The sequence below is a fragment of the Scleropages formosus genome, chromosome 13, assembly GCF_900964775.1.
Source record: "Scleropages formosus chromosome 13, fSclFor1.1, whole genome shotgun sequence".
NCBI lineage: Eukaryota > Metazoa > Chordata > Actinopteri > Osteoglossiformes > Osteoglossidae > Scleropages > Scleropages formosus.
Genome location: NC_041818.1, coordinates 12,361,911 through 12,388,865, shown reverse-complemented (window position 1 = coordinate 12,388,865; position 26,955 = coordinate 12,361,911). Strand labels below are relative to the sequence as shown.

At 42.1% G+C, this 26,955-nt stretch overlaps 1 protein-coding gene and 1 long non-coding RNA gene across 6 annotated transcripts in view; one reads left to right on the top strand and one right to left on the bottom strand.

Annotated features, from left to right (window-relative positions):
* The window catches only part of rnf130 (ring finger protein 130), a 41,567-nt gene extending 16,125 nt beyond the window's left edge, over positions 1 to 25,442 (top strand). For 3 of the 4 annotated variants that reach the window (XM_018737336.2, XM_018737334.2, XM_018737335.2), the window contains exons 4-10: positions 5,235 to 5,485; positions 7,661 to 7,732; positions 12,526 to 12,608; positions 15,899 to 15,995; positions 16,286 to 16,490; positions 19,680 to 19,773; positions 20,092 to 20,215. In XM_018737336.2, the coding sequence (XP_018592852.1) occupies positions 5,235 to 5,485; positions 7,661 to 7,732; positions 12,526 to 12,608; positions 15,899 to 15,995; positions 16,286 to 16,490; positions 19,680 to 19,773; positions 20,092 to 20,107 (818 nt within the window). In that variant the 3' untranslated portion in view covers positions 20,108 to 20,215. Of the gene's footprint in view, positions 1 to 5,234; positions 5,486 to 7,660; positions 7,733 to 12,525; positions 12,609 to 15,898; positions 15,996 to 16,285; positions 16,491 to 19,679; positions 19,774 to 20,091; positions 20,216 to 21,155 lie in introns of those variants that run through there. The other variant, XM_018737337.2, reaches the window with a different exon arrangement.
* Positions 8,531 to 11,783, bottom strand: LOC108925429 (uncharacterized). Of its 2 annotated transcripts, none has more exons than XR_001965405.1 (4): positions 11,513 to 11,783; positions 9,685 to 9,862; positions 9,261 to 9,391; positions 8,531 to 8,564 (listed from the first exon to the last, which is right to left on the bottom strand). It is a non-coding gene; the product is annotated as an uncharacterized LOC108925429 (long non-coding RNA). The 2 variants fall into 2 exon arrangements; XR_001965406.1 differs by lacking the exon at positions 11,513 to 11,783 and adding an exon at positions 10,948 to 10,981.
* Positions 25,443 to 26,955: the final 1,513 nt, after the last annotated feature.

Sequence of the window (26,955 nt, the reverse complement as noted above, 5' to 3'; positions counted from 1 at the left end):
CAGTATGAGAGGCTGTTTAAAGCTGAAGTCTGGAGATGAATAGGCTGGTCTAATTCTCTGACCTCCCCCATGAGTCCATGGGTGGGCCCTTAAAGGCCTCTCCACTGGTCCGGCTAATTGAGTTAAACACCGACCAGATGGCTGTGAAGTCAAGCTCCGCCCACTCCCTCCCTGGTCCTATTAGACATTATCTCTGCCAGAAGTCTCTCTCTCTGTGTGCTATTGGAGGGCCTCCAACATGTGTCCCTGTTTTCCCACATGGAGAGCAGCTTGCTATCCCTGAAGGTATTAGTGCTGGTGAGGAAGAGGGGATTGTAGAGGCCTCCTGTGAGACTATGGGTGTTAGAAATAGGTGGGGGCAGCAAGTTTGACAGATAAGGTTAAAAGGGTTGTGGTTAGTTGAATTGATGTTGGTGTTTGCTGGACTCAGTACTGCTGGGATCAATCTGACATGGTTAGTTGAGTAGATTTATAATGCTTAATTGGTAGGAATTTATTTTGGGAAAGTGTTGGGAATTTTTGACATGCATGAGGTGTTGTAGGCTGATATTGCAGTTTTGTGTTGGAATCTGGTTGTGTTTTTGCTGCTGCATGGTGCAGTTCCCATTTCTTTTGTCCTCACCCAGCTGAAGGTCTGGTACTGCTCAGCACTTATTCTGTGCTGGAACTCAGCCGTAAGGGTCTTGATGGTGTACAGTTACACCACCTTCATTTCTTTGCCTCCTACTGTGGAATAGTGTTTAAGGCACTTAGATGTACTGTAGAAAATTAAAATCTGGAGATGGGCAGTCCCACATCTTTATATTCCTGTATGCAACAGCAGTGAAAAACAGGTATATAATAGTCAAAGTCAAATGTGTAAGTATTGTAAGCTGTGCAATTCACTTTAGATAAAGGTGTCTGTTAGAAATGATATAACATGGCAATGGTGTTTCATGTGAAGTTAAAACTACACAGCTGAATTTGCCATTTGTATGCTACTGGAGGGCCTCCAACATGTGTCCCTGTTTTCCCGTGTAGCGGAAAAGTCTGTCTAGACCTTGAGGTAGTTAATCTCACCATATCCTGTATACAATGATACAAACATTCTTCTAACAAATAAAATGAAATTTACCCTTATATTTTTCTTGGTAAACAGCATTTTCACAGTGGTACCCTATTTTATAATTTTCCAGCAGCAATAATATAGAACCTGTAAGGAAGAGATGACTAAGCTTTACTCACAAGGACAAGTATGGTGTTGAGGCTTTGGTATTTTTACACCAAGCAAGGTTTTATCCTAGTGAAAAACTACAGTATATTTTCATTTCATATCTTTTCTAGAATAGTTACAGTCACAATACAGCTTTTAACTCCATTCTATATTTTGCCATCTTTTTATCCCTTAGTATTTGGAATTGTGGTATTTTCTCCTACATTTAATTGTTGATGAGCACGGTGTCTGACATAAGGCGTCAACAGAGCTGGGGAGGCACGTGGCCCTGAGGCATTCGGCATGATGTCGCTGGCCCAGTGGGATCAATAGATCTATAAATACCAAAAGGCCATGAGTAATTCATCAGGTCATTTTTGTGATTGAATTCATGCGGCCCTGCAGTGTATCCTTTGGGTCCTCAATGAGTTATTTATGCTTCCATGCACTGTAGAATGTTGAATATTGATAGTTTTTTTCATTACCTTGAAAACAAGTCTTTCATCAGGTATTACTTTCTGAATTTTTTTCACGAAAGACAGTGTGATGTCAGTGATGACCATTCATAGAGCTTTAATCGGTAAATGAGAAAGCCTTGAGCCTTCATAGGGTTATGTCTTTGCACACTGTGTTGAGTCACTGCTGGGACGAGCCCTCCCTGATTCACTGCAAGAAAGTGTTGAGCTCTGCTGCACTGAACCTCGCAATGAGCCTGTACGCTGTCTGAATCTTTGGAGGCCATAGTTTTCTGTTTTCTCTCTCGGAGGTTTCTATTTCTAGAAATGCTTTACTTTGAATTTTAGGTGTTCTGACCTCAATTATGTGATACATGGCAGTTGTTTTACACCAGAATGCACCCCACACTTGTATCTTCGCCAGTTTATCACATTTTATTGTGCATTTTTAAAATGTATGGCATTCTATGACCCAAAGGAGAAATCATAGTTCATACTCCTAGTGTGAGCCAACAGTGAACCAGATTAATGCAGCCAAGAGTTCAATGGAACTTTTTTGGCAGTGGAAAATTCCACATTTGTGTAACAGCTGGAGATATGGTAATGTGTATGATTCTTTGTGCCTTTGTATTGGTGAGAGAGAGTGAGATGAAGTACTGTATCTGTGTGTGTTGTTTAGGAATATATGGTTCTGTAACAAGGCCTGTGACTCACTGTTGCTCTGTAGGTGTTGTAGCTTCAGCAGCAGGAATACTGATTTCATGATTTCAGTTTGCAATTCATGTTTCTGTGTGTGTGTGAGCGAGAGAGAATCTGCTGTTAGCCACCTTCAGTAATTTTTCTCTTTTTACCCAGTATTTGTGGACTCTTATCGTATGCATATTTGTGTGTAACAAGTTTAACTCTTCAGGGTCTGAGTCCCAAGTCTTGGCATCTGCCACTGAAAGCATTCTGGCATTGAACACATTTTTTTTTTTTCCCTTCTACCTGTGCTATTGCTGGGTTTGCCAATACCTGATGGTTGTACACAGAAAGCTGGGCATTTTAGTTATGTGTTGTGTGAGCTCACAAAGATAGTGCTGCATGTCATGGACCGGGCAGCCCCGTGACTCCTTCACCAGATAGCATCCATCTGCACTCACTCTTCCCTCGGACTACAGGCCTGCTGATAGGCTGACTCGTAGGGAGGACTTGACAAACTCGCAGTGGCTCTAGAGGTTTCTGGAGTCCCCATGCCAGCTTTGTACTCCCATGATGCTTTGCTTTAGCATTGCAGAGTTCTTCTGTGTTTGCGAAATGGACAAACAAATTCCAAGTACGACTGCCTTGTGAAATATTTGCCTTACTAAACTTACACTACTTACTGGAACATTGAGTTGTGCTGCAACTGATACCTAGAACAGAGTGATTTTTTAACCTGCAAACCTATTTTCTGCAGACATGCTTCTGAGGTAACCTTTGCTTCTCTGTATGCAGCCTGTGCTGTAAATTATTAATAGTGCTGTATGGTTACTGTCTTCTTCATTGACTACCTGATGCATGTTTGTTTATTTGTTTATTTTATTGGCAGTGAAGGGGCTTATAAAAAACTGCCTTACTAAGTTAAAAGTGATTCTCTATGTGTGTGCATTTGCATACCTTAGTGTTTAATGGAATGTATGCGCTCTCTTATGGTGTTTGGACATTTAGTGATGTCTGGCCATTCAGTTTAACTATAACAGCAGCAACAATCAAGGCTTTGCATTTAAGATCACTTGCAACAGGCAGACATTGTCAAGTGTGCCCACTGAGTTTAAGCTCATTTGGAGGTGTTTTCACTGCTGTTTCCTTGTTAACCTTTATTGAGCTGACACCTTTGAAGGTGACTTACAATCTGAGGTTTGTATTCAAAGCAGCTTCCAATTATGTGTATGTTTATGTGGTAGGGCATTTTTAAAGCAATTCAAGTTTAGTACCTTGCTTTCATATACTATAATCACTTCTTCATAGCTGCTGAGAGGTCCTCAGGCAAACTCCCAGTTTGGGTAAGCCGCCCTCAGACTTGCTGTAGGCACAGCCTGAGAGATGGCACAAGAGGATTTAGGATGCATTTTGCTACGATTGTCAAACATTTTGAAACTTAGTCCCTAACAGGAACTTGCGTGCCTTATTTCAGGCTGATGGATGGAAAAATTTGAGAAATTTTCAGAAAACAAGTGTGGCGTATGTTCATGAACTTAATTTGTATTTAATGCCAAAACCCTAAATGATTAACTATAAAAAGCTGTAAGTACAGGACCTCTGGATAAATAATGTTTTGCGTGTTTGTGCAATGTAGGGTCCTAAGTGCTGTATAGAGCTCATACTAACATGAGAGATGTTATGACTGAAATGTATATTCAGTAACTTACTTTAATAACACGATACAACAGGGATTTATATTGCAAATATTTTGTTCCTGTTGGGTTAGGGTCATACTGGCTTCTGGAGAAAATAAAGGGAAGCTGTAGAGGTCTTATAGAGCACTACACGAGGGACAGAGAATGAACTTGAGATATGACTAACCACAAAATTGAAATAGGTTCCATATGAAGCTTGCCCCATCTAAATGTTTAGTACTGTCTTTTTTGGATGTGGATAAGTTAAGTTTATTAGAATGGATATGCAGGCTATTGGCCTTGGATTCTTGTCGAAAACCTATACTTGTATATATTTTTTTTTTATTTGTAACCTTGACCCAGTTAAATTACTTAATGGACTGAACCTTTTAATTAAAATTCATAATGAACAAGAATTTAATATCCTGATACTGAACAAAAATTTATAGAACTGGACAGCTGATTGTGCATGTTCCTCAGGTACATATATGAAGCATAAGTATCATTATAGTGTTTTATCTATGTGATGCAGTGTGCTTTTGTTGCATGCTCTTACAAATGAAGCATAACTCTTAAGAGAAAAAAGGTGGAGTGGCTTCTGATACAACCTGTACTGGTTCAGTTTTCATCTGGGGGAAAAAAAACCTCATTGATGTAACAGTTTTTTTTTCCTTCTCATGAGAACAGAAAGTAGTGTGTATGAGACCAGTGTTGCTTAACCTGTGTCTCAACTGCAATCCATCACCTCCAGCAAACGATACCCTAGGCTCCTGTGGTGCTGACTCGCTACCTTTAGCAGAACTAGTCTTCCACTACCTATTGCGCATATGTCTGTTCCTAGCTTCTAGGCACACTGGTATCCGTCTTGACAAGGGTCCTGACAGCAGTCAGGTCAGCCTCTGGTCCTGTTTCTTGTCTAATCCCTGGTTTCTACCCTGGGCCATGTTTTGATTTCAGGTGTGGTTGGAACACACCATTCTTTTCTCAGTGATCTCTTTGTTCTTGTTTTTGGCTTTTACTGGGCCAGTAAGCTCAAGTAATGGGATGCACTCTTGTGAAATGTAGAGAAATTTTGAAGTGGCAACTTCATTTGAGAGGTAACCTACTCATGTATTTATCTCTCATGCTTTAGTGCATGCATATGCTTGAGTGTGTGCATGTGTGCCTGTACATCTGAGTGTGGGTGCTTGTGTTTAACAGCTTGTCTCTTACCCTATCCTCCGTTCTCAGGCACAGGCGACACTGTGGCAGTCATGATCGCTGAGTCATATGGAAAGGAGATCCTCAGTCTACTGGAGAAGAACCTGACTGTGCTGGTGACCATTGTGGTGGGGGCACGTGGCCCACCCAAAAGTATCACTCGTGGTTCTCTGGTTTTTGTCTCCATCTCCTTCATTGTCCTCATGATCATCTCGTCTGCCTGGCTGATCTTCTACTTCATCCAGAAGATTCGCTACACCAATGCCCGAGATCGCAGCCAGGTGAGAAACTGGTTCATTATTACCTTTTCTCACCTTACATGAAATTCATTCACCCTTGCTTATACATACTGCCTATCTGTCTTTTACCCATACCGCATCATGCTTCTTTACTCTGGCGCATACTACCTCACAATAATTGTGTGCTCATCAAACTTGCCTTCCCAGCTCTTTACTTTAAGAATGTAGCTCTGTGAAAATGTATGGCAGTGCAAAAGTACCACTAGTACCTTAAAACCTTTGTATTAATTGCATGAGTGCATTACTGCCACTTTTAAAGTAGCTGCTGCACTTAGTTTTCCTAACAAAACACTAATGCACTTATGCAATTAGTAAAAGGTTATGAGGGTACTAGTGATACTTTTGCACTAGTGTGTTACTGTGGCTTTGCCTAATAGTGTAAACCTGTGGAATAGAAAATGTTTGTGCAGGTCTGGAAGGTCTGGCTGTGGGCCTCAGCAACACCAAAGAACTCATATTGCACATATTGCAACACCAAAGAACTTTTACACCATTTCATATTTTGAGTGACACTTTTATCTTGCAGTCAACCAGTGATGTCTGAAACATTATGGCATTATAGTTTTATTTGTACTGCATAACTCTTAGGCTTACATGTGGTGAAAGCATTGGATTCTGGACATGAGGGCTTTTACTTGGGGGGTTTGTGCTCTCCTGATCTCTCACTCCCCAGTCTCCTGGCCTTTGATTGCAGCTCTTTAGCAGTCAGTCCACTGGTCTGACAGTGTTGGAGGGGCAGCCAGGAAGAGGGAACTAATGATTTGCAGTGTCTAGTATGAGGCTGCTTCCACAGGATGACGCAGTTTCCCTAGCAGGTGGTGCTGCGGTGACCTTGTGAGCCATTAGTGTGACTGATGATATGGTGATGGTATTTGAAGGCTGTGTGGTTATTTGTGCATGTTTTTGCTTGCACAGCAGTAGAGCATAGCTCAAAAAGGACATAATGCTTCCGGATCACTCTTATCGATTGTAATGTCAAGATTTGTCACTTCTCTATAAAGGACCAAGGGCTCAGTTGTGTTCCACATGCATCAGCCTAACATTCAACTATGTTATTAACTTGTTGACACTATCTTCCAGCAAGACTTACAATGTGACATCCGTATACTAAACTACTTGTAATTATTTATCCACTTCCAATAGTTGAATTGATACTGTATCAATTCAGGGTAAGTACCTTGATCAAGGCTACCTCCGCAGCAGGTGTGAATCAGATGTGGGTCTTTTCACTGAGAGGCGACCGCTCTAACGACTATGCTACCTACCGTTCTTGGATATAAAATATTATCTATCATGACTAAAACAAGAAGAGATAATCCTATTACTTTTCATCTGTGACCAGCCAGTCATAGTTCAGGTGGAATGACACAATGGCAGAATACCCAATCACAGCTCAACATTGCTAATGTCCTGGCAGACCTGCCAACCGTGCTATAACCATGCTGTCACAGCGACCATTTAAATTACAACCAACTTTCTCTGTCTTGACCAGGATTTGACAACAGTGATTGTTGTGTCCTCAGCAGGATGCCATGCTTTCTTTTGGTCCTTCCCCATTGCTAAAAAATACTAGAATATCTTGTCAGTAAAGTTCCCAAATTAGCTGGTGCAAACGTATAGATTTCAGTCATCTTAATTAATCTGCACAATCACTGGCCATCATAATGAGACTAATCAAATGATTTGTCATACTGAAACCAAGAATTCATGATTCAGAGTCACTGTTATCCTTGCTGAAAGTTCAGACTTCCTGACAATGATGAGAAAATGAAAGTATCGTCTACTGGTGTTTAATCTTGGCCTTTTCGAAAAGGTCACCTGAGACAGACTTCAGCACATGGACGAGGACGTTGGTAGATGGTCACATCAATAATGTGATACCGCGACGCAGGCAGTGTATTATAAATGCACAAATACCAATAGGGGGAGGTGCCTTCACTGTACAGAGAAAGACACTTCTCTTGAATTGTGAAATAGTCTGTATGCCTTAAAGGTTGATTTAAGGATTTTTCTCAGGGAAAATAAGTACTTTTCAGTGTTTTGGAGGAAATTTTTATCCATGCTGTTTCTACATGAAGCAAGTCTCATGAACAGACTAATTTTTCCACTTAAGAGTCCGTTCACTTTGCCTCCATTTTGCCTTCTTTGCCTCAACAGCGTCGACTAGGGGATGCAGCCAAGAAAGCCATCGGCAAGCTGACCACAAGAACAGTGAAGAAAGGAGACAAGGTATGCTTTGTGATGTTGGTGTAGTACCTTCTGCTGTAGGATCCTGATGTAGTAGGGTGCTTCCTTAAATTGGCAGTTCAAATGTGGAACTCTGGTCATCAAGCACGGGGGCACGGTGGTGCAGCGGGTTTGGCCGAGGCTGGCTTTCTGGCTAGTCTGGGATTCGAGTCCTGCTTGGGGTGTCTTGTGACGGACTGGCTTGGGTGTGTCCCCTCTCTCTCTCTCCAGCCTTGCGCCCTGTGTTGCCGGGTTAGGCTCCGGTTCACTGTGACCCTGCTTGGGACCAGTGGTTTTAGAGTGTGTGTGTGTGTGTGTGTGTGTGTGTGTGTGGTCATCAAGCATGGCAGGATTATGGATACCAGTATTATTATTATTATTATTATTATTATTATTATTTTATTTTTTATAGAGTGCTCTTCTCACGCGGTGACACAGAACACTTTAACACAGGCATACAGCAAGAAAAATTGATACAAACAAAGAAGACAGTCAACTAATGGCTGCCATAATGAAGAACTTATTATAGAGCTATAAGTATACCTACTGGCCACCGGGAAAAGGAACAAAAACTCCCAGCTGTAGGTTGAGGGAGAAAAAACCTCTGGGGGTCCACGGGCCAGTGGTTGCCCACCCCTCCTGGGCATTCTAGAAAGTAACAATTTCTAAGCTAGTGTTTAACAAGTAATTATAATGTTGGTAAATGACATCTTGGATCCCCAGCTCGGCGTGGAACATCTCAATCGTCATGGCAGATGGACATCATCCTCTGTCAGCATGGGATTTGTTTGTCACCACTGGCTGGCTTCCTCAGGTCTTATGTAGCGAGGTAGTGCTCAACGAGAAGATAGGACAGAGTTAGTATATTTGTTACTTAAGTAAATTTTAAAATGCATTTTTGTAAAAGTGATAAAATAAATAACCAAGGCAGGTCGAATTTAGTTGTTTTCAGTAGAGAAACTCGGTATACTGATTAACACCTAGGGCAGCAAAATGTCTTTTTCAAGTAAAAACTCTTGGTTGAATCTCTTGAACAAGCAGTTAAAGATAGCGTTATTGTGTTTTTTTACTATTGAATGTTGTACTATGAATTGTTAAGCAATTAAGCTTCCAGACAAAGTGCCTAATCTGGAACTAATTAATGATGTAAATGTTCTTCAGGTTGAAATAGCAGCCCTCCCGTTCTCCACTGTTCTTTAAATCACACTCCAGCGAATGCCAGTTTTATGAAACATGTTAACCGTAAAGAAGGATTGTGCGGTCTTCTAAAACTTTTATGGAAACACTTTCAGCGTAAAGGTCCATTTCTTAGAATGATTTCAAATGCAGACAAAAGAGGATGTCTGTGACTGACTATGGAAGCTGTTCATCATAACCGTGGAAGTACCCCATGGAAGGAACACTGTGCATGAGGGGTGGAAGTTAGGCTATTCCACTTAATTGCTGCACTGAAAATTATGTACTGCGATTCAGAAAGATGATATCCACTGCATTAATGTTTTTAAACAGGACACTGTGCCATTTTTCACACCTAGTTTCTTCTGATCTTTGTCCATATTTGGCTTTCTTCTCACACCTGTGTTCAGCTGAGTGCTTGTTATTTGTCTCAGCAGGTTTCTTTGCGTGCACATACATGAAAATGCAGACAGTCTCATTAAACCCCTGCAAGACAGAGCAAAGAATGGAAATTTGCTTGTAGTCATACTGGAGCAAGTCCACAAGCATCAGCAATAGGTAGCATCAGCAATTATTTATTCATAATCCCCACACACACTAAAACAGTAATAAGTGGAGGTTAATCAAATGAGTATGTGGGCAGTCGATTAGAGAAACAGTCTCTGTCTTCTGCAGCCTGGTCAAGGTCAGATGCACTGCCCATGAATAAAAGATCAGTCTTGGAGTGCGCTGCAGAAATTGAATCTTCCTGTCTCAGGATGTTCATCAGTGTGACTCACCATGAGCGGGAGGCCAAGAGAAGCCTTGGGGGGGTCAGCAGTAGGTGATAGTTGGGGCGGCTCATGACACAGAAATATGGCTTTCTCATCTGGTTCGTCTGCCAAGCCAGACACAGCCTTGGTTGCTACTAGGCTTCAGAACTGCTTTTCTTATTACTAAGTGGTTTTGATGACACTGCTGTACAACAGGGGAAACAGAGTGGAGCTGTACTCTGAGGTGATTGCATGACCATAGATGCAGGATCTACTCACACACTGAGTGTGCAGTCTGCAGCAAGCTGCGGAAATCTGAGTGAAAATGATATCTTCATTAGATGTTCTCTCACTAGTTGAAAGAAAGAAGCTACACAGTCCTAGTCATGCACACAGATCTTGTTTTCAACGTATTGAATCACACTCAATGCATCGATGACTCAGAAACAGCCAGGCTGAAAGGTGATAGCTACAGCTTGACCTTGGAGTTATTGAGAGTATAAAGCCCTAATGTACCTTTGTACAGTAAAGCCACTTTTTGAATATTGGGCTTGTGGGAAGAGTTGCTTCACACATATTGAGGGATCGATGTGGTTTTTTCTAAGCGTAATATGAAATGATTGAGGGTAGACTGGTTTTTCTTTTAATATTTACAAACCTAAAGGACTCCTTTCTTTTTCTTGAATAACTTGTTACTGCATATCTCTGTCCAACCTGAATGTCATGTGACCTGTTCCTCACACACCTCCCCACTCTGAAGGTCAGTCAAATAGGCTGTTTTTTCACCTTGCTGCTACCCTTAAAGTGAAGCTACTCAGTAGTGGTTGACTTTCAGTGAACTGTGTTGCTTTTTTGTTTCTCCAAGCTAGACTCTGTACTCTCTAATTTAGCTCTGTATTTGCCCTCTGGTGTTTGCTGGCATGGTCTGCCATCATCTGTTCATGAACACTCTTTCTGTAGAGATTTATGCTTTAGAGACCCTGTGTGTGTGTGTTTCATTACATATCCAGTTAATGGTATGTGACAACTTAGGCACATTCTGTATAGATGTAAAGACTGCCCATGCTGTGATCTACACTTAATATAACAGTGGTCTGCAATGATTCACCAGTTTTTCTTTTTTTATTTAAATTTTTCAATGTAATTTTCCCGAAGTCTGCCGGCTATTAGGAGCAAATACACACACACACACACACACATTTTCAGAACCGCTTGTCCCGTACGGGGTCACGGGGAACCAGAGCCTACCCGGTGACACAGGGCGTAAGGCCGGAGGGGGAGGGGACATACCCAGGACGGGACGCCAGTCCATCGCAAGGCCCCCCAAGTGGAACTCGAACCCCAGACCCACCGGAAAGCAGGACTGTGGCCCAACCCACTGCGCCACTGCACCCCCCTAGGAGCAAATAATGAACATATTAACATTAGATATCAGAATCATTGTTATTTAGGAAGGGAATGTTGAAGATGATGTTAGTAACAAGAGACTTCTTAGTCAGAGGCACTTATGGATTATTATTAGTATCTGTAATAAACACCCAAACACCAGTTACCCCTTAAATAAACCCCCCCATGCTTGTCATATTCCACGTAACTGCTGCCTCTACCCCCCAACACTCTGCTTACTACCAACCACCGTAACACCACACATATGCCAAGAAACACCCCAGACATGATAACCACCAACTACAATCACTACTTTCAGCACCCTAAATACATCTCAAATAAACCTGCACCACAAAGATAACTATATCCGCAAATATCACCAATGCAATCACAATACCACCACCAATTTAAAAGGATCAAGAAGAAATTCCACCTCATATCCACGAAAACCCAGTGTCCCGCCTATTACCTGCAGCAGTCAGGATTACTGATACTAGCGAGCACCACATATATTACCAGCATGAGTTGAAATGGCTTGAAAGAGTGTGTCATCACTACTGTCTCTGGAAGCAGCTATAAATACACCTGTAGTTTTTCTTTCCCATCTGTCCCTTGCCCCCCACCTCCACCTTGGAATCATCAATTCCCGCCTCCCATGTAAGATACACAGGCTAATCCCTTCCTCCTCTGGGACCGAGGACGTCCTTGCCTCTGTGGCTGGGTTTCCTCTTGTCAGCAGAGATGGCTCTGTGGATATCTGTGTTCCATAAATACAGCACCGAATCGATCAAGCCAGCGAGGGTCCAGCCCGCCCGCAGACGTGACTGACAAGACCAATAGAACGGTGTGCCACCTGCTGTCACCCAGGCGACACACTGCTGACTCAGCAGCTCTTAACCCTCTCACTGCTGTTTCCTTCTAAAATGGTTCTTCTCTACTTACAGATGGTGATAATTTTGCCTGGTAGCTAAATTAAAATAATTGTGTATACCAAGATTTTTTTAAATGTGTCTTTTTGTCATACTTATACACATTGTCCCAAGATTTTAATTTCATTTATGAGAATATGCTGGTGAATGCTATTCCTTTGTCCATCTCTTTTAAAACAGTCAAAGTCATGAAAATGTTTGTTTTGGAGTTTGTACATGTTGAAAACTGCTCAGTAAACAAACATCACTCAGAAGTTTGAGTGTGTTTTTGTGATTGCATTTACTGATATCATCAACTTTATAAATTTCTTCCAATTTGTGTGCACATTTGGTTTTCTGAAATTTATGTTTTTCACAAGACTGTGTCTTACTGTAGGCTGTCAGCTTTGGCATGAATGGTTTCTTTTAAGCCTTTTTACAAATGTAATCCTTCTTATGCCCGAGTTCCATTATAATTTAGACTCTGATCACAGCTTCATGCTAATGCAGCAATCCTTCAGGTTGTCGAATACCCAATTTGCTCAACTCAATTTCTGTTGCACCTTTGCTTCAGGAAACAGACCCTGATTTCAACCACTGTGCTGTCTGTATTGAGGGATACCAACTGAACGACGTGGTGCGCATACTTCCCTGCAAGTGAGTGTCCCTGGTCCTGCACTGCTTTATCTGCACTTGATAACACACATGATCTCAGGTGTATGGAAACATACAAAGCACAGAGAGACAGAGGGTGCCTCTAGTATGGGGTGGGCAACCAGTGCTTTTTCCTGGTCATTTCTGTGAGCAGTTAACCACAGAAACAGCCATGCAATTCTTGGGAAAAAAAATGCACTAAATATAAGTTTATTTCTGATCCCTGACATTCAAAGTCAAATATGCAGACAACACCTGAACTTGACAGGAAACAACATTTTCACTACCTAAATTAATTTCAGTAAAAGTAATATTTCAGAAATATTATTAGGTTCATGTAAATGGAGTTGGGGGGGTGTGCGGTGGCACTTGGGGTGCCTTGTGATGGACTGACATCTCGTCCGTGTCCCCTCCCCCTCCAGCCTTGCCAAGTTGGGCTCCGGCTCGCCGTGACCCCACTCAGGACTCTGTGTGTGTGTGTGCGTGCGTGCGCGTGCAAATAGAGTTGGCCACATATTTTTACAAAACAGCCACTTGTGGTCATTGGCCAACAAGTTGCCCACTGCTGCTGTACAAGAGTTTTTCAGAGGGATATTTCACTGCCATGGGTGTCCCTCGTTATGCTCTCTGCCATGGGAATATTTCACTGTGATTGTCTGAAGGTGTCCTGTCAGCTATTTGTCATGCACTGAGCTGTTTCAGCACCCTTTCACATGCACTGACTCTTCTGCAGCTTTCCTTTGGAGCGGCAGGTGCAGCTACAGTGGGAGAGATGACCATTTTCTGGTGGCTTCCCACAGCACTGTACTTGACCCAAGAAGATTAAAGGGCACCCAATTAACACTACATGTCTTCAAAATAATAGGCAGGGGGTCCATGTACTGCCACAGATGGGCACAGGAGATTAACCCAAATTCTTCATACATGCTTACTGGTCCTTCAGTGACCCCAACTCTGCCAGTGCCTCCAAGCTTTAGGGCCCACTCAAGTTCCCAGAGAGTGTGATGCCTAGTGGGTGTTGGAAGATGAGTGTAGAGCCCAGAAAGTATCCTCATATTAGGCTTCCTGTCCACATCTTAGTGGCCATAAACAGTTAACAGTGCATACATGCAGGAACGTCATCGCTCACTCTAAAAATGTTTGTCTGAAAAATGTTGCTGTATCGCTTGCTCACATGTTTCAACACTGTGAGGATGGTTGGTCTGCAGATATCATTAGTCTCTGTTCATCTGCTGACCTGAAGGGCAGTCCCAGGAGCCTGTGCCCTGTCCAGCTTGTCCTGTTTGTGGCAACATCTGGAAGAAGGGGGAATGAGAGGGTCAGAGATCACTTTCTCTCTTTGCACACATTCAGGTGGACAAATGCAAGACATAGTGAGGGTTGAAGTGCCTCTGAAGAGGTTCTTTGGTGTAGAGGTGAAACAAAGATAGCCATGATTAGCCATTCAGCCACTATGATGAAACAAATTTATTTCCAGTCCCTCCCTTACTGCCATGGTTCCTCCTGAAGCTATATGCCTATTGTGATGGGGTGTGACAAAAAAAAAATTCAAAGTGGTAGTTATTGATAGTTCTCCAACAAAGCAAGACTGACTGACTTTCAGTGCAGTGTGTATAGGGCTACTAAACTAGCTATGACTATGCCACAGAAATGCAGACGCAGCCTTGGAGGTGTCATGGCAGGCATGGTATGCACTGTGTGCAGTGGATTCTGATGCAATCAACAGAAGATTACGATAGTGGAACTAAAATAAAAAGGAGCAGGGTTATGGGTTCTGTGGGCAACACTGACCTATTCCCCAGAGTTTGACATTAGTTGGAATTTTCAGGATCTCAAGTCACATATTTTTCATGGACTTCACACACTTGAAGTAAGACCCTGTGATGTGGATATAAAGTAATTTGCTGACTTCCCCAGTTATTAGAGTGGTCATGTGCAATCCAGAGCGGCAGGTGAAACATTAAACGGCCACGACAGCATTCCTGCTCAAGCCTGGATTGATCTGTCACAGTCGATGTGACAATTAGTCTGGTGACCTTGAGATAACCAGATGCCCCAGCTGAACAGCTTTTTAACATTCTTAGTTAATCACATGGTTTACAGGCACATATTGTCTACTTTTTTGATAGCTAGATCAATTACCTATGACAACTTTTTCATCTCTCACATTTTGGTAGAGTAACTCTGAGCTCAGCCACAGCACTGAGCTCAGAGTTACTCTAGTACAGCACAGTAGCACTGAGGAATGTGCATACAACATAGAGCTGTGGACACCATATGGTGTGCTTGTTGCTCTCAACAGTAGCTCCTGCACTATCCTCTTGAGAAAAAACTTCATGGTTTCTTCTTTTATGCCCTTCAGGTTTATATCCAGTGCTTTTGGAAAGTCCATTGCTATCACTTTCTGCTGAAGTGCACTGAGAAAGAAACAGGCCTTTTGTAACAAACTTCAAAGATTGACACACCTCCACATTCAGGAATAGGTCTTTACATGAGCCCTGGAGCTTCCTGCAGCTTCCAGAGGCAGACCTCTATGCACAAGGACACTGTTGTCTGAAGGCAGCTGTGGTCTCCAAATGCAGTTTACCTTCCAACAGCTACATGTGGTCACAGACCTCAGAGTGCTCTCCGAGCCACAGTCAAGCCACTAAGACCTGCTGTCTGCCAGGTCCACCTTTTCATCTTCCACACCTGGGCATGATGTCCAGCCCAGGCATGGAGAACTAGAAAGGGTGGAAACCACATATTAACCCAAACTTTTCACAGGTTTAGTGAACATCTGTCAATATCATGGAGGAGGGTGGGTTCAGAGAGCAGAGAAGCATTCTGTTACACTGACATTTTAATTGGCTATTAAAACATTTGTATCTAGATTCCTTTTTGTGTTGTACTGTATGTTTATGCAAGCATTTTTGGGAGAAAGGATAGATAGATTTTTTTTTGCAAAAAAGAAAGCATGGGTTCTGCCCTTTCTCTACTACATCATGCTTTCAAATGTAACAGGCCAGCAGGCAGACTCATGTTTGGTCTGGGAAGTTGTAGTATTGTCTGTTTTTCAGCAGTGTTTGTCATATTGCAGAGCTAGGCCACTGACACTGCCCTGTTTCACATGTTCCTTGTGTGTGCATGTGTGTGCAGCGATAACAACTACTGTTTCATAGTGAACTCACCAGCTATTGTTTACTTAGAGGCTACAAATAGTTGGAAGGTGAAATGCACCAGAAGCCACTTGCACTGGCTGTGCATCCCCATAGCAGTGTGCCCTCTCACTGAGTCCTGTCTCAATCTCCCAGGCATGTCTTCCACAAAATCTGCGTGGACCCGTGGTTGAACGAGCACTGCACCTGCCCCATGTGCAAACTCAACATCCTCAAGGCCCTGGGGATCATGGTGAGCTACACAAACTCCACCCAGTATGCTTCACTGTTGATACAAGGCTACTGGAGGTGGCCCACACTGCCACCTAGTGCAGAGCCCACCGCACTATTAGTGTAGGCAGGATGATCCTCACAACACTATCTTTGTTTCAACATCTAGGTGTCAATCTCTTTGTGTTCTTGGTGAATTTTGCTACATTTTATTCAAACATCATTTTAAAAGCTTTGTTTAGAGAAAACTGCAGCTTTGGAGTCTCTAAGAAGAGCCATTCAGCCACAGTGATCTTTTTTCTCTGTTTGTAGCCCAACTTGCCATGTGTGGACAATGTAGCCTTTGACATGGACAGGATGGGCCGGAGTCAGACAGCCAGCCAGAGGTCTGCACTGGCTGACCTGTCCACTGAGAACTCAATCAGCCTGGAGCCCCTCAGACATTCAGGGACATCCCAGATCCCCTCAGATGGAGAACTGACCCCACGCACTGGAGAAATAAACATTGCCGTCACCAGTAAGTGCCCCCAGCCCCTGCTCACTGTTTCCTCGGACCCCTGTGCTCATGCTTCGGTCACCCTGGTTCGATCTTTCAGCTTCCTGTCAACCCACCCGTTGTGTCCCAGAATTTGTAATTTATGCCTATCAGTGGCTCCTTGGAGGGGACCCCATGCCTTCCACATTAAAAAAACAATCTGCTTCTTTGTTATTCTATTTCTGTTTTCTTGACATTGAAAGGACATGAGCCAATTGATGCATTCTGTCCACAAGCTCTCATTAAAGGGTTCAAAAAAGGCCAAATGACAGAGATGGTAAGAAGCAAAGTTCTTCATGGATATTTTTCTTAAGTATCCATGAACAAGCACTGTGGTTTCAAGGTGGCATGGAATGAAATGGGTGTTTAGGATTTTATCATCTTGCTTTTGTCTCCTTATTAGTTTGCCATTTGTGTGCTTATTTGTGTGTGCATGTCTGCAGGAGGCAGGATCAGTTACATCACCTTAATTCATTTAGCTGATGCATTCCTCCAAAGCAACTTACAATGTTAAGGTTACAATTATTTACCCATTTATAGAGCTGAGTAATTTAGGGTAAGTAGTTTGCTCAAGGGTACTACAGGCAGAGGTGAAAAATCAAACCTGCAACCTTTTGATCCACGGGCAGCAGCACTAACCACTAGACTACCAGCTGACCTTGTTGTTACAGTTATACTTCTTGTCCTGCTGATGTTGCTGTAGTTGAGCAGATGCTCTTAAAACAAAGGGATTTAGTTGTCCTTGCGTGCATGTTCGTACACACATGTGCTTCTACCCTGTGTGGACCTTCAGGGAATCACTTCCTCTTTGTCTCTGGCTCCTATCAGGCTCAGAAGGGTCTTGCTGTTACTACTATTGAAATGAGTTTGATGCTCATAGCATCTCTCTAGTTCCATTGCATTAAGAGTGCTGTGAAGGGGAAGGGATGATGAGCTTTGGAATCCCAGCTCCTCCATAATCAAACAAATCAGATTTCATCATCCATGACACAATAACACACAGATGTAATTACCAATAATTTCTACAGTAAAAAATTTTTATGCATTCCTGAGCTTGAAAACTGACACCCATCTATGATAAAATATCATAAAACCCAATTGAAATGGACACAGTTACTTCAATAGTTAACACTGATCATTATAACATCAAAAGGCAGTTTCCCTCATGAATTACTCTAATGCCGTTTGGCTGTTTACTTTTGTTTATTCAGCTCTTTTATAGGTATTGCATACTATGCCATTAAAATTTGGCTTTCCTCTTGATACTTCAGTGTTGTGTTTCAGGTGGATTGGTGATTCTGAATTGTTTATTGTGGGTGGGTGGGTAGATTTTTGTGTGTGTGTGTGTGTGCGTGCGTGCGTGCGTCTGTGTCTGTGTTTTACATTGGTCTGCTGCTAACACTGCTTGTAAAGTCAAAACCCACGTCTAATTCTGTCACCACATAAATCTTTTGGGATGTGGTACATCACTTGCTGTGACACAGAAGTTAATAAAACAACAATAATCTTTATAAAATATGTTGTAATCACTTAGACACCATAAAGCATTAATATGCATGCATGCATGGTGCCGAGTCAAACCTGACCCATAGTGATCACTCGTGTGGTTTTCAAGGCAAGTCAAGGGAGGAACAGAGGTGGGTTAAAGCATCAGTATACGTAGAATAAATATACAGAAATTTCCTCCATGTGTAAATGGCCCCCATGGCAACCCTGTATTTGGGTGGGTTTTCCTCACAGAGTCCAAAGACATCTTTCATGTTAATTGGTCACTCTAAATGTAGTAATCCAGTAGTGTATGTGAGTGTGTAGGGAAATGTAAATAAGCCAACTCAACAGTGAATTTTATGTATGAAATAAAGGAACCATAAAAGAATTATCTTTCGGATACATAAAAGGTCCATTAAAAGAGATGCATTTTTCTCTCTCTCTCTCACACACATACACACACACACAGACACACAGAGGAATGCATTTCTCTTGTACTGCCCCAGTCATTTGTCTTATGTGCAAAGCACACCTGTGATGTCCATGAAATGAAAAGAGTCTTGAAGCCAGTTATGGTTAATGCATTATGGGAAAGGTTCTACTTGGCAATAATGAACATTTATAATGCCACTGAATGAGGGTTTGAGCAGCTCTGTTCGCTGCTTTGTTTTGTCTACAGCTTTCATCCTAGGCCTACACCATAGGCTGCTCCTCCTCCACAGAAAAAAGAACAGCTGTAGACATGTGGACACACTTCTATCAGACTTCATCAGAAAGTGAAGATGAGAAATACATTAATTTACCGTAGATGAAGAGTGGCATCACAGATGTGTACATATATACTTGTACGTGCAGTATAAACACACAAAGCCCAAAAAGGATTTAAGTGCATCTATACAGATGCAAATACACTGGAAATAATACAAACATTTTTTTGCTTGCTTGTTTGTTTGTTGCAGATGTGCACACAGTTCACAAGCACACTATAGAAATTGTACATGCAAGAATGCCATACTTTCACTTTCTTCCACAAAAATCAAAGCCATCTTCAGACATCACAGTCCAAATGTTACAATGGAAATTAGCAGTTTTATTTTTTTGGAGGACTGATTAGAAGTTTCAGTAGATGCTAAAGAAGGCATTTCGGATGCCATCTAACACTTGAGGTATTCCAGTCTTTTCTGCCATCTTCTGCTCTTTGTGGGTCTGAAAAGCATTCTGATAGACAGAGAATCCTGTCTGAGGTTCTGAGCATTCTTGTTGAACATCTTATAAAATGCCCAGCTGAAGAAATAGACATTATTGCTGTTCTCAATCCTGTAGTGAGTGGTGACTGGCTGTCTTTCCTGTCTCGAGTGTGTGGAGGTCTTGTATACCTGCAGCATCTTTGTGGTCCTGAGTTGAGTGTGTGTGTTCTCTGTATGTTTCCGAAGTGTGCATCTGTATGCCTGTATTTGTTTTATGTCACAGGTATGTGCAGGTACATCTTGATCTTTCTGCCTAACCTTGTTCAGAACGCTGTGTGTTATGCTCCTCTTCTTCCACTACTGCAGTGGACAGAATGGGGTCTGTCTATCTACTTCCTGTTTCTGCGCTCAGCCTCTTCGGATATTATGGGGTTCCACTTCACCACTGCTCAGCCGCCCCCCCCCCAAATGATTCCCTGCTTTCCTCTGTTGACAGAAGAATGGTTTATAATCGCCAGCTTCGGCCTGCTCAGTGCTCTTACCCTCTGCTACATGATCATCAAAGCCATCACGAGCCTGTCCTATACTGAGTGAGTATCTGTGCTGTCCCCTTCGCATCCTCAGAAACACAGAAACCCCACTTCCGATGGACTCCAGGGCCCTTCTGTCAGCACCTGTTACATTGAAACTATGACCACTAAACACTACTGATGAGCCCTAGTGTTCACCCCAGGTTTGAGCCTGCAGAAAGTCATACACATAAATTCTCATGGACTTTACCATAGCAGCAACACACACCTGACCTTCTGTATGACCTAATATCAACAATGAGTCCAGCTTCCTCACTCAGTTATTTACTTTGAATGGGAACAAATCTTCTCAGCTTTCTCCTCTCTTCTCTCTTCCAGTGTTCAGTGCGATTGAAAAATCAACTTGTACCATCACCAGCTGTGCAAATGTCCTGGATCTTCACTTTTGAACGTCGCTGCATTAGTCATCTGTTTTTTTTTGTTTTTTTTTTTTACTGCTTTTGTACACATTTATGTTTAAATATTTTTATATTGTTTTTCTTTTAGAGAAATAGAGGGAAATAAAAAGCTTTGAAACCATCTTCTCTGCCTCCTTATCCTTCACTGACATGCTTGCGTATTTAATCTGTACCTTCCAAATTATTACACTGTGTGAATGAGCAATTCCCATGTGGCATGTTGCTGCTTTAAAGTGTTTTGTACTTTGAATTTCCCCAACCTAAATGCTTCCATTGATGTTCAGGGTGATTTCACATGTTCTATAGATGCTTGTTTAAGCAGGTGAGTGTTAGCACTCGAACAGCAATCAAATACGGTTGCATTTCCCTTGTCTTTCCAGTTGATTAGAATGCAGCTCAAATGCTGCAGATTCGGCACTAGGTGAGGCTCTTTTCTGTATGTGAATACAAGATGTGCTAATCAAACCAATAAACAGTGCTGATCAGATCCAACACTGAGCATCTGGTTATTATGCAGTGATTTTTACCATGTATCCCCATTATGAGTGAACAGTTAAGAACTCAGCTAGAACAAAAAATAAATGAGGGTTTGGGTTGGATTTGTCATAAGGGTTGGATTTGTCCAGCCTTGCTATATAGGATTGTTGCTTCCTGTTGATGAACTGTGATTTGTGTTTTTAATGTCTTTATACTGAAATAGATGTTTTTACAAATCTGTTACTTTGTTTGAGATGTTCACCTTTATTAACAGTGTGTTTATTATAAAAATGTTTTGTGAAAGTATTTTACTGTCACTGTTTTTGGATATGTCCGTTGGTATCTTGAAACTACACATTATAGTAACTACAATAGTTTTATTGCAAGAGTATTTTAAAATGCATTTGAAGTAGCTATATATTTAGTATTGTAGCCTCAATAATTTCAGTGTTAACAATATTTCTTTTTTCTGAATCTTACTATTGTTCTTCTGACCTTTCTCTGTAGGTGGCAATTTCTTTGGTCGGAATTCCCTTTCCCCTCGCAATGTGGTGTGTGAAATGGAGCTGCCTGACCTCCAGGCTTCGCTGGACCTGTATGATGAAAACAAGTCTTGAGGATCCCCCTGGCCCTGCACCTGGCTTGTATGGGCCAGGTCCTCGCTCCTCTGAGCCTGAAGGCTACCCCAACAGCTACACTAACTCCACCGACGACAAAAAAAACGACTGTGGCAGAATGTCCTGTGACCTTTGACCCTGTTGCTGAAGCAGGAAGGAAGCAACTCAGAACTTCGTTCCACCTTCATCTCGAACCTCACTCCTGCCCAGGACACCATTACCGGGGGTCATTTCTCTTTGTCTGAGAACTTTTAAGGCTTTTACATCATTTTCACAAAGGGATTGTGAAAGTAACTTTTTTCCTTCCTACTTTTTTATTCCAAGAAGCATCAGCCATCTCGCCTGGAATTGTAAGACAAAATTACCTAACAAATAACCATGTCGAGTGTATTTAAAAACTTTTGCATCTGTGAATATTGTCTGCTAACAGTTCCTTTTGTTTTGTTCTTGGCTTTCTTAAAAATCCAGTTTCGGTCTACAGCAGCATTGATACTGAGCAGAATAATGCTGCTCTGACTGACTTTCTGACAGCGTATATTTATGCTGTCTATCCTAGGACACAGATGCAAAGCAAGCGCAAGACTTTTGTGAAGGGGAAGTAACCCTCTCCCTCCGCCTGGCCTAGTTTTCGGAGACAAAGGCACTTGAACTTATGACCACGAGAACTGGCCTGGTTCAGAGAGACCAGCAGTGCGATTCTGGTCGAGAACTTCAATGTGGCACTAGACAGGGAATATCCCTGATGTGCTGCATTACTCTCCTGTAGCCAATCAGTGTTTCTGTGTATTAAACATTTAACGTGTACTCAACGTCTACCACTTATCCGCTGTGTGTACCATTCCATCCCAGAGAGGTGATCTCCTTTAGGAAGATATAAGTGCATACATGTGTATGTTTACTTCGTTGTTCCCTTAAACACTGCTTGTTAGTTTATTTCGCACTACTGTATGCAGGACATGAGAGCTAGGAATTGTGACCTGTCAGTCTTTTTCTTTTATCTTTAAATGTTTGTTCATGGTTCTGAGCATCAGCACGAATACTAGACTCCATCTTCTGTAATGATAAGAGGCTATGTGGCGCTACCTAGTGGTTTGTGATTTGCTGATACCCCTTGACTAGGGTCCACATCACCCTTCCAGCAGTGGAGATCTGGTCAGAGATATAAGCACAAAGTCTCACTTTTGCAGAGAGCATCACCTACCAGTCCCAGTTTTTGAAATATCAATTTTTGTCTGTGTTTGACAGGCAAGCGTGGAGAAAATACGTGTCTCCTACCATTCTCACTTTTGCAGGGAACAGCCTTAGCAAAGACTATCATAGATTTTCTGTTTTGAAGAGCACACATTTACGTTTCCTGATTTTCTCAGTGGCTAAGTATGCTGATCTAGACCAGATCGCCAGCAGTACCAATGAAATGTTACAAATGTGGTGGATTTGGAGCTAAGTGAGAGGAGGGCTTATATGCACGAGTGGTTGGCTGTTCTCCCTGTTGGTCTTCCTGAGGTGGATGTAAAGTCCGTGGAATTATATGTAAACCAAGCAGGAATTGCTGTTCTTCCTTCCTGTTTGCAACACAACATATTCCCAAACTCTGCTGTGAAAAAATGCAGTACATCTAAAAACTGCTGAAACTTGTTGAAGAGCAAGAATGACTGGCACAACCTAACTACACAGGTATGAAATTTAATTTCGAGTGGTTGTGGGCTTTTTTTATAAGAGGGAGCAGTTGGTGGTTTCTGTTGCTGGAGCAACTTGTTATTGTGAAGCAAACGGGAGTCGAATGCATTATTAACAATGAGTTCATTATTCATGTGAGCAATCTGCCAGAGCTGTGGTGGAGAAGGCCTTTCCAAATCTGCCACGGTGTGAAACTGGAGCAGGCTGTTGTTCAGAGTGAGGCTGCTTTCATTTACTGCATCAGCTGCGTTTCTCCAAAGTTCTCCATCGACATCACAGCCTTTTCAGAAAGACTAGACAGAAAAGGCAACATTTTCTTCTCCAGAACTAACATACTTTTCAAGAGGACAAACAACAAGTGTTATATCATTTTATAAAGTGTTGCGACTAAGAACTAAGACACTTGAGCCCCATGGTGCTCCCTAGCTACAGCGTGGGCAAAGAGGCCCTGGACGTGTGGGGAGTTCTGCAAAAAGGCAGTGAGCAGTAAAGAGTGCTTGTACAAAGGGACTGAATTGGAACAAGAAAACCGGGGCAAACTGGGGTCCGGTGTGCTCTCCCTCACGTACTTGTCGCCTTGATGGCTTCACATCCTGGAATGTGGTCTACCGGGAAGCCCAGCCTCCTTAGCCAAAGGACACGTGTAAGGGGCCAGGACACCCACCCAGCAGGAAGTCTGCTAGGTAGTGTTCTACAGGCAACATGTAGAAAAGCTGACTGAGGACTGATACCAGAGTACCAACCCCTCCTCATCATGCAGGACGTGTCACGTTGTTGCTGGACAGTCTGCGTTTTACTGTTGAAGAAATTAATGTGTAGCCCAACTCCCCATGAAATCCAAATGCATTCATATACTGCTGAGTGAAGAAATACACAACACCTTTTTCACCAGTCCCAGTCTGTGTTTACTGTGTTAACTTGCCAGATGTCTATGAGTTTTGCAGGCTGAGTCAGTTTCTCCAACAAATATATTCAGCTGTATTTACCAGGTGTACTTTGGATTTTCTTTCCACCTTCTTAAAAGCTTGTGTCGTGTAGTTGTAGGTACTTGGCAGCATGACGCTCAGACATGTTCCAGAGGAGAAGTTCATTCATACCATGAGTGGATGCTTTTCACTCATTCCCGCTGACTACAGTTTTCAGCAGCTATGTTCATCTGTGTGATAGTTTGCAGAGGTGTCATTGTTCCACACTGTGTGAAATTGCACATTTCAGGAGTTACAGTGTCATCTTACTTGTGTCGCGTGCAGGCTTGTCATATTCTCATTGTACTTTATGCATACAGTCATCACTTGATGATTCGTGTGTAGCCTCCCCAATGCATGTTAAAGATGAGCATACAGCACCCGACATGCAGTGTCCCATATAAATCACAGACAATTGACTGCGTGTGTATAAGTGCCTGTGTGTTTGAGACTCGTATGGTAACTGGGCGCTGTATGAGAAAAATGTCAGTTCTATGTAACCATAAGGGCTAATAGAAAGTTCAGTAAATATTGCTCTGGTTTGTGAAGAGAATTGCTAGAGTCAGTTAGGTACAAGTTAGTGAGCTTCTAGGGCATACCTCCTGAAAAGGAAAAATTCAGAAGTGGGAACATTTTTATTCCTTTTTATAATTTGTTTCACCAAAGCATTTGTGTAAATGGAGAGTTTAACTGCAAGAAAGATTCAGTATTATGTGTTGTGGGACCAAAAACTGTAGCATTCTGGTTGAAAACGTGACTGTGTTCCTATGTACTATAGGTTGAGTTACTAACCCCATGGCAAACCTGCACTGCTGTCCACAGCTACTGCGCACTGTTGTAGCAACAGGATTTAAACACTGCAAACAACGGGAGTCAATATTAACGGTCATTCTGGACCAAAGGTTTCCTTCTCTGTTGTTTCACTACAAACCTTCTAAAACTGGACTGAGGCCAAGGCGTTTACTCTGCTGTATAGTGTTTAAAGGCATCGGTGCACTCTAAAGAGCAGTTAAGATTCCTCGTCTGCAGTGTTTATTGGCTCACGCTATGTATAATTTTCTGAATTTTTCGAATTATCTTGCCTCAAGGGACTTCAATTCATAAAGAACGGGCCTGCAAAATGATAAGCAAGAGAGTGTTATTACTGCTGAAATGAGGCCTTATTTTTAAGTGCTTAAGAGGGGCATATTATAATTGCATTCAGATAGAAAGGTAAGCTTTCTCATTGCTTTGTCACAAATTTCCTTGGACCCTAAAGGAATTCCTTGGCATGTTTATATGTCAATTAATATTGGTGAAAATCATCTCTCTTTATTTTTTGACAATTTATTGTTGAATTCAGTGTAGAAATCACAAATATCTCCAAATGTGGGTTCTTGCACTGAATGTTTGTGGACATGTATGTAACTAACACATACAGAGTCGCAGGTACAGTGTTTAAATAAGTGCCGTCTGTGAGCATCATGTTATCATTGTTGTACTCATAAGGAATACCGAGTTTAATGTGGCTGAAATAAAGGGTATTTGAAATGGAACGTGATGGTCTTGTGTCTTTGGAGGACTGTTTCTCTGTCAGAGGGACACTGGAGCCTTACAATTAGTCTCTGAACACAGGAAAGAAACTTGTGACTCAAATGCCAAAAAGACTGAATCGAACTGTGAAGTAAAAATTTCCATATGATAATAAGTAATGGATCCATACTGAGTGCCACAATAACAGGCTTAGAAATTCAGTACAGTGCCATTTTTTCCCATTTATGTGGTCATTTTATTTCCATAGATGCAGTGCTTGTGATCTTAACAAAGATACAAGTAAAACCACACGTGCATGTGGTCCCCACATAGGTGATTCCCTACAACACAAATCCCACCCCTGATTATGGCTTCAGAGCAGTCATTGAACACAATGACAACAAAGTAAATAGGGAAAAAACATTGATGGGAAAATCTGAGAAAATTCCAGAACACAAAAATGTAAGAGTGTAAAAAAACACCTTAATTTTACTTAATTTGGGTAATTTTACTGGAGCCTTTCAGGGTAAGTACCATGACCCTGTCACATCACTTAGATCATTTTGACAATGGGTGTTCTTTCCGAGAGCAAAACTGGACAGACTCAAAGCGTGTGTGTGAAACGTTATGTTTTACTTCTGCTATTTACAGAAAGAGTGACTGAAGAGGGATAACAGCGAAGGACTGGACACCAGGTAAGTCTGGGAAGGAGACTCTCTAACAGGGGATAGGCTCTCTGGTCTCATTCTCGGTGTCCTACACCCTCCCACTGCCAGGAAAGTTTAAACAAAAGGTGATGAGCACACGTCCACGTGTCCCTCCTCCCACCCTGCTTTATGCTGCCTCGGCTACATGCAGAGAGCCCTGGTCATGCAGTCAGGCACCACAATCACATCAACATCTTTAATAACATGAAAATCTTCATATTTGCAAAAATAAAGCCCTAATCTCACAGTCAAATGAAGATCATCAAGAGTCAAAGATTCGTTTGCAACGCTACACAGCGCCTCTAACAACAGAGCACCCACATGCTTTGTAGAGGCACCTAGAAAGCGTTCTTTGGAACTTTTATTTCTTTATATAATGAATACCAGTGAGTTAAATTTTCAACATGCCCCCGTCCAGTGGACCATGTACTGTGTGTCACAGCAGGTCCATGTTGGGTAAATTCCAAAGTGCTATAACCAAGAAATAAAAGAAACAAACACATAACATTAAAAAACAAGCTAGAAATAATGGCTACAAATCCATCCATCCATAATTAACAACCCCTAGTCTCGAGTGGGGTCGTGGCGAACCAGAGCCTAACCCAGCAACACATGGCACAAGGTCGAAGGGGAGGGGACACACCTAGGATGGGATGCCCATCTATCGCAAGGCACCCCAAGCAGGACTCAAACCCCAGACCCACCACACAGTGAGGACTGATCAAACCCCCCACGCCACCACACCCCCCATTATTACAAATGTTACCACATATTTTGGTATTTCCCTGCATAAAAACACCTTTTATGTTTAAATGGATTTTATGTGACA